This window comes from Lynx rufus, unplaced genomic scaffold (genome assembly GCF_022079265.1).
Source record: "Lynx rufus isolate CCGP_SWC_20201006 ecotype Redwood Valley unplaced genomic scaffold, mLynRuf1.p SCAF_10, whole genome shotgun sequence".
In the NCBI taxonomy this organism is placed as follows: Eukaryota; Metazoa; Chordata; class Mammalia; order Carnivora; family Felidae; genus Lynx; species Lynx rufus.
This window is the reverse complement of record NW_025814824.1, coordinates 8,421,001-8,429,253: the sequence shown is the minus strand read 5'-3', so window position 1 is coordinate 8,429,253 and position 8,253 is coordinate 8,421,001. Positions and strand designations below refer to the sequence as shown.

The 8,253-nt window shown below is 45.2% G+C and overlaps 1 protein-coding gene across 1 annotated transcript in view; it reads right to left on the bottom strand.

Annotated features, from left to right (window-relative positions):
- Window positions 1–6,691: 6,691 nt before the first annotated feature.
- Window positions 6,692–8,253, bottom strand: part of LOC124505204 (histone-arginine methyltransferase CARM1-like) — a 248,552-nt gene continuing 246,990 nt past the window's right edge. The window contains exon 13 of the mRNA XM_047071071.1: window positions 6,692–7,360. Within this exon, the coding sequence (XP_046927027.1) occupies window positions 7,351–7,360 (10 nt within the window). The 3' untranslated portion in view covers window positions 6,692–7,350. The remainder of the gene's footprint in view (window positions 7,361–8,253) is intronic.

The window sequence follows — 8,253 nt, the reverse complement described above, 5'->3', positions numbered from 1 at the left end:
TTGACCTCACTGGGCCAACTGCTCAGTCTCTCCTGATGACCCTTCCTTTTCTAAGTTTTGCATGTTTGAGTTCCCAGCTCTTGGTTCTCTTCTCCTATCCATGCTACCTTCCAAGGGACCACAACCAAGCCAGTGCTTGAATTACCACTCCTAATGCTCCATGACTCTCCAGCCCCTATCTCCAGACTCTCTCCTCCCGAGTCCACATGCACACATCTAACCACTTGCTTGATAACTCCACTTCACCATCAAGTGGCCCCCTCCAACCCCACAAACTCACAACAGAACTCTTGATTTTCTCTCCCAGACCTGCTCCCCACCTTTTCCATCTTCGTAAATAGAAACCAGTGGCTCAGACCAAAATCCCAGGAGTTGATCTTGATTCTCTTTTTCCTCTCCTACTACAGCCAATCTCCAATCGACCAGCAAGTTCTTAAAATTTTTTCTTAATGTTTATTTATTTTTGAGAGAGACAGAGACAGAGCACAAGCAGGGGAGGGGCAGAGAGAGAGGGAGACACAGAATCCGAAGCAGACTCCAGGTTCTGAGCCGTCAGCACAGAGCCTGATGCGGGGCTCGAACCCACAAGCTGTGAGATCATGACCTGAGCTGAAGTCAGATCCTTAACTGACCGAGCCACCCAGGCGCCTTGTCTACCAGCAAGTTCTATTACTACCATCTCCACACCAGATCCTGAACCTGGTCACTGTCAACCTACCCCAACACCCCCTCTCTCATTTGTTTTACTGCATCTGGATTTTCCTGTTTCCATTCTTACATACGCTCTGCTTATCAAAACCAACCAGAGTGAGCCAGTAGATGGGATAGATTCGGTCCTATCCCCCTCAGCTTCGAATTTCCGAATTGCTGTGAAATGTCTGAATTTGTTCCTCTAAATCTTGAGGTGGCTTCCTCTTCCCCAGCTCAGAACCCAGCACTTTGGTGAGGTTCCTCTGAGCACTGGTGCCCAAGTAGCAACCTCCACGGCCCTCCACATTCCCTTCCCTGCCATTATATTCTTCACGGCATTCTGCACATTGCAATATTCTATGTATTTCTTTACTTGCGTGTCTGCTACACGTATCCCTCCTGCCACCATGTGCAAGGGAGACTTAGCCTATCTTGTTTATTTGTGTATCCTCTGAGCCCGGAATGATGCTGTATTGGATTGGATGGGCTAAATAACACCGTGATAAGAAATGCTCCCAACGCTCAGTGGTTTAAGACAACAAAGGTTTGTTTTTGCTGAAACTACATGTATAACATAGGTTGACAGGGGAGTTCTGAGGTAGTCAGGGACTCAGGCTGAAGGCAGCTTTATGTGCAGTGGCTTCCACAATTACTGAGGAAGGAGGAGGAACAGGCCTGGAGAATCTCACACCATTTCTTAAATGCTTCCACATGGAGGTGACGTGCATCACTTCTGCTCACATTGTAGAAGCCATAGGAAATCACAAGGCCGTCCTAACTTGAAGGGTCCTAGGAAATGTGATCCTCTTACATGCCTGGAAGCAGAGCACTGGAAATAGTGGTCGGTGGCACTTTCATCCACACACGAGCAAACATAGTGTGCCTGATTCTGAAACTCGCAGTGGCTCCATGTTTGAGGGACTATGGCCCTAGAGTTTTTGTGTTCACGAACCTATTCTTTCACCCTGATTTCTAGGTATTTCTTAACACCTGGGAAACTGTGCCAGGAGCCTCTAGGTGCTTGTGAGGTGTAAGTGCTTTTGTTGTGTCCCCCACATAACTTGGATCCTGGTCAGTTACAGGTAAGTGGGATGTCCATAAATTATTTTACTGATGACATTATTATAACAATGATGGAGTATGTTTTTAATGGGGACAATATACCTTACATATCTAAGTAATGTACTCTTCTTTCTTCCTTAAATCATCATCCTTTGTGATGTGGGGCAAGAAAGGGTGAACAAATGGAGGGATGGATACACGAATGAGGTGATTTCTTTAGTGAGATGATGTGTTTAAAATTAGGCTATTAACACAAGGTGGGTTTTTCTAAATTCCTTCCGTAAATGAGGGACCCTGCCAAGAGTTCCTTCTGTAGAGAGGATGCTATACCATATTGGAGAGCTAGACCTTGAGGCTACTGCCCAAAGGTAGAGAAGAAGATTATGAAGTAGGAGAAGGAAAAGTAACTCCTTCTGCCCCAAGGAATTATGGGTTGCGGAGGGGAGAGAGTCTCGCTGATGGCGGTGGTCAGGCATGTGGGCGTTTCCTTCTTGTAAGTGACAGCACAGAGCTTTTAGAAAGTATATAAATGTGAGACTATGAGAAACTAGCAAGAATCCATTTCCTATGATAATATACTAAGAGCTACATGTAATGACCCAGGCACTGTCATGTCCCTCATATACAATCATTTCTTTCAACTCTCACAAAGAATCCTCCCACTATTACTTGAACAGATACAGAAAGTTAAGCTTAGAAGGTGTGTGACTGGCCCACGTCTAGCTAGGAAGGACAACCAGGATTTAAACCCAGGTAGCTCTAACTAAAGAGCCCAGACCTTTAGCTCCTGTGCTAATAATGTCATTTTCATTAATAGTCCTCTAGAGTTTAGTTGATTTGCATGCCCAGTGTCTCTTCTTCCCTGAATTCCTACTCCACACAGTCACCAGAGATCCATCGATTATGTTACTTCTCCAATCAAAAAAAGGAAAACAGGCTCCCCGTTGCCTATCTGCAGGATAAAGTCCCAAGTGTCCATGGCATACATTTAGGAAAGGAGCTACAGAAGGGGACATGTCGCACAGGGAGAAATTACCCTCTTCACTGCCCAACTTCTTCGCCCATTCCATTAGGTAAGTTCATCCATTCAAGAAGCTTTTGTATAATATCATGTCTTCAAATTGTGTCTACCTTCTCCACGCATGGATGTTCCATTGAAACAAGGTACCACACCTGACCTCTGTGGCCAGGGTGTGTGATCAGTGCAGGCTCATGGGGTTCTGTGCTCAGAAGGGTGTGGGGCTTAATGCCCTGTGGTCGTCATCTTGAAATCCACAAATACTTTTATCTTTGAATTGGTGTTTTGTAAGTGAAATATGCTGGAACCCTGCAGCCTGCACCCGGGGCTTGAAGCCTTATTTCACAGGTGGTCCCATCTCCCTACTGCCCCTCTGGGATGAGAGCTCATCCACCCACCAAACTTCAGGCTCTGCCTGGCCTCCCATGTCTCTGCTCCTGCCCCTGATTACTGCAGCAACCAGGTGGGGGTGGCCCAAGTTCTGCTACATTCTGCTCTGCCCAGGTACAGGTAGGGTCAAAGTCAGGCACACATCCTGCTGCTTCTTGGGGTAGGGCAAGGCAATGCTAGTCTCTCCTGTGGGCTGATTTGATCACAGTAAGTTCAGCGGGCAACTCCATGTGACCTTCTCACCCACTCCCAATCCTGGGAAGTTACAATCTCTTGGGGGGTCACCTATCGACTGAAGGTCAGAGCAAGAGGCCCACGAAATGGGAGATTAACTTATCTACCCAGACCGGTGTCTGCATCTTCTGTTTGCATAGGGCTGTACAAATTATGAAGCCTGCTCTCTTACGATTCTCTGATGTGTTCCTTGAAATATAGTGGAAATGTCAAGTCATAATAAAAGTGTGACATTAATGTTACCTCCAAGGGTGCTGAGTGCAAGACACTAACAATTTAATAAATTTGGGCTTTTGCACTGACCTATATTAATGTGTGATTTTATGCTATTTTGCATGGCAAGGGAAGCTTCTCAGAATTCATTTGATTGTTAGATCAATGTGAAAATGCATTATCTGCCTGCCTTGAGCATGGCCAACTGTTGACCTCTTCAATTAAGCAGACTTGAGAATGAAAATCCAATTACAATGAACAAACATTTCTTGAACACTTTCTATGTGCAAGGCCCTATGGCCAGGCCTTGTGGGGAATAGGCAGATTTGTAAGATGCGTTATTTTTAGAGTGCTTACAAGCAAGAGAGGAGGTCGAGATACGTGCGTGGGTAACGACGGTAACCCACTCTTTTTGCTTTATCAAAGCAGAAGAAATGGGATTAGTCAAGCTGGGCTGTTTTTAGGCAGTACCTGAGAGCAGGAAATGCCAGCTCCTTGAATTATGTCCATCTCCTCTCTTTGGAACTAGCATTCTACTTTTTTTCAGGTTCTGTTCCTTGGGAGAGATGAGCCTATCTCCAGCTCAGTGATAAAGCTTCATTGGCTTCTCTCTCCTTGCAGTAATCTCATGACTCTCTTCAGTGATTGGTTTAGAGATGGCCATGTGACTCGGTTCTGGCCAATCAAGCATGAAAGCAAGGCTCTGGGTTGCTTTTGGAAAGGCTTTCTTAGTAGAGAGAACTTTGTGGTTAAGGGCACGGTCCCTGAAGTGGACTGAAGTTACCAGCTGTGCGTCATTAGGAAAGTTACGTCACCTTATTTACTGCCATTTCCTCATCTGTTAAATGGGGTTAAGGATAATACACACTTAATGGGGTTGTGATAAGGACAAAATTTAGTTAATATCTGTAAAGCTCTTAGAAGAGTATCTGCTACATACTAAGTGTTGTGTTAACTCTCATGATCATTATTTTGAGAGGAGATGCCAGAAGCGATCGTCTCTTTCATGACTCTGGACGTCCGTGTGTCTGGACGTGACTCCTGTAACTTGCTTCACGGCCTTGGGCCTTTGAGGGGGACTGGCCTAGGAAGAAGGAAGAGCCTCAGTCTTTGATGAAATCACCGAGAACTGTCATCGGTTCTTGAATCCACTCTCCCTCTGGACTTCTTGTAAGGAGATATGATACATGTATCGCGCAGGGTGTTTTCAGTCAGAGCGCTGTGTTAATGGCATCGAAGCTGGCTTCCTGGTATACGTCCTGGAGTTCCTCAAGTAGTGTGACTTCCAGGTCCCACAGGTGTGCTGGCTGTGGGCTATCTCAGAGCAGCTCCTGACCCCAGTTCCTGCCAACAACGTGGTTCTGGCCTTATCTTAATTATGATGGGATGGCGTCAGGAAAGACTGAGATTTCCAAGATTTCCCCAGATCCACAATCTACTCTTGATACACCGGACACACTTTGAGATCACTTTCAAAGCTGCAGACACTATGGCAATGTGATTTCCCCACAAGACACAATACATTGACACTTAAGCAATCGCCTTTGAATCTTAATAACCCTAGAGATCGGAGGACAGGAATAAGTAGTAAAGTTACTAAATTTTCCCACTAAAATAAACTCTACCCTACATTACATCATTTTTTAAAAAGCAAAACTAAGAACTTGTTTACATTTCCGGATATAAGGTAAAAAGAATGAACAAAATTTTTAATGTTTTAAAAAAATTTTTAATGTGTATTTTTGAGAGAGTGAGTGAGCATGAGTGGGGGAGGGGTGGTAGAGAGAGAGAGAGAGGGAGACACAGAATCTGAAGCAAGCTCCAGGCTCTGAGCCATCAGTACAGAGCCTGATGCCAGGCTTGAACTCGCGAACCATGAGATCGTGACCTGAAGTTCGAAGCTTAACGGACCCAGGCACCCCAAGGATGAAAAAAAATTTAAGGAATACATCAGGAGAGTTATTGATTATAGAGAGATGCATTCTCTAAATGACTAAAGGCACTCGCCCACACCCACAGTTATATATATACTGCATACTGTATATATTTTGTGTATCTGTATCAAATTTGTGCTTCAGCAAAATTACAAATTCATACAGACTACCTACCTTTGGGATCATTGAAAGATTGGGAAATACTACCCATTTTTCTGCATCCTTAAAAGTCATGCTTTTTAGCTCTTGTGCCCTCTTGCAGAGACTGATAATATCTTCCTAGAGGGTGGGCTGAGAAGGACTGTGAGGGCCTGTCCGGTTGGGCGGGGAAGAGTGCTGGGGTCAATCAGGGATGCCTGTCCTGGGTGTGGGTGGGACCGGTGGCACCAGCAATTTAGTGCTTTCTGTGATGGAGGGTTTACCGGTTTCTGCCTATTCTGCTTGAAAGGCAATTACAAGGTCGTCGGGCCTGACTCCACAATTACAATGACTCTCAACTTCAGGATAAATTTATGTACCTAATCAATGTACATGTATTGAGCACCTTTGATGCATGGGTGTGCCCTTGGGCATCGCAGGAAATTAAAAAGTGAATCAGACTCACTCCGACCCACAAAGAAGTTGGTTAATCGAAGAGAAAGGTGTGTGTGTGTGTGTGTGTGTGTTTAGGGTCCGGGGTCACACATTGCTGCAAGAAAGGGTTAGACCAAGGGAGGGACAGGAGAGGTGTCGGGGTGGGAGAGCATCCTTTTTGTGAGCGTGGAAGGTGGGCAGTGACACACGCTGGGGAAGGGGCAGTGGAAGGGAGCCCCACAGTGATGTGAGGAAGACTGTTGGGCTGGACAGAAGGGCAAGACTGTTAGAAACAGAGCGGCCAGAAGGAGCCAGAGTGGCCGGGTGGCAGGCTCACAGCCGTGGGTGACTGGCTGGCTGGGGGGGATATGGGTACTTCCAGGTCATTCCAGCTCCCTGCCCCTCCACAGTGAGCGGGCTGCCGGGGGCTCCATTAGCTCATGTGCTGACGTGACATCCATTTGTATAAGAGCTGTCGGGGTCAGGGGAGAACCTGCCCTTCGCAAAGATTGTCTTTTTATCACCATTTGACACGTGACATATAACAAAGTCTTCAAGTAAAGGAGAGGCCTCCATGGTATCTCGCACTGTACGTTTTTATTGCAAACCTAAGAGAGCTGACCAAGATTCCATCTTTATTTTCTTAACTGCACACAGAGTCATCAGATATTGCCGATGAAGCGCATTCCTGACATCGTATTATTCCCCTACGTGAATAAGGCAGAAATTCTTTCACGCATGGCTGAGCTGGAGATGAGCTGCTGATGTGCTGAAAATATTGGCGAGAACAGCTTAAAATGGTCAATCGAAGATCACTCCTCACATGCTCTTAGGTTATGTCATACATACGCATTCATATAAACATGAGGTAGGGGTTTGTTAAATTCCCATTTTTAGGTACGTCAAAAACGAAAGCAATGCTGTGGGCTTTACCGAGGTAATGATACAGAGAAATCACACATTGAAAACGAAACAAAAAAAATTTGTTCAGCTCACATGCAGAAAGCTGTAAAGAGCCAGTCTAAGAAGCACCAAGGAACAGACTTGTCAATAAAACTAGGAGGCACATTTTAGAGTCAGGGGGCAAAAAAAAAAAAAAAAAAAAAAAAGAATTTAAATAAACCTAATCATCCTTGTAAGATGCAGAGTGCACGTTTGGAACGTGAAATCTGAACCTGGATGGCGAGGGGCTTCTCAGGCCTTCATTTGACTTAGTGACTGGCTTGGGACTATCTTCTAAGCAAACCTAAAACAGAGAAGGTGATTTCTATGATACAGAGTCAGTCAGTCCCACCTCTATCCAAAGGCACAGGAAAGCTAGTTTTGTGTTCCTGTCCCCTCCCTCCCTCCTGGTCCCCCGCCCCTCCTCCTTTCCACTCCCATGCCCTTCCTGGAGTTTTTATTATGGGCAGCCTTAGATCTATATTTACCCACTATATTTAGTAAGTTTGATTATGCAGAGCCTAAATTCAGATCTGAGATGATGATCCAGATTTTTGTTCACTGGAAGAACTTTTTCTTTTTTTATAGGTTGACAGCAGAGGCTAAGCACCGACTTGTTTCTCTCTCTTCTTGCTGTTTCAACAGGCTTGTTTCACCTCAGGCCTTTGCCCTTTCCTGGGCCCTTGTCGATGGTGGCTCAGCTCGCACACCTGTCCACGCCACTCCCTTCCTGACCTTAAGTCTCCACTCGTCGCCACCTCTTCCGAGAGGCCTCCCAGACTACTCAGTGTAAACACCACCCATCTCCCGTCCCTGGCCTTGCCACTGTCTAGCATAATGTTCTATTTGTTTTCTGCTATCCCTTTATGTAATGCTGGTGGGTTGTTTTTGTTTTTGTTTTTTTTGGTAAGTTTTCATGTAATTGAGAAAAAATTTACATACAGTAAAATTCACCCCTTTTACTGTAGTTCTGCCAACTGTGACAAATGCATACATACATATACTACCAGTGCTATAATCAAGATCTAGAAAGTTCCATTGCCCCCAAGTGTTGCCATATCTCTTTATAGCCAAACCTTCCCCAAGGCCAGCTCAGAGCTGTTCTCTGTATCTGGAGTGTTGCTTTTTCCAGAATGTCATAGAAATGGAACCATATATTATGTAGCCTTTGCAGTCTGATTGCTTTCACTTTCTGTA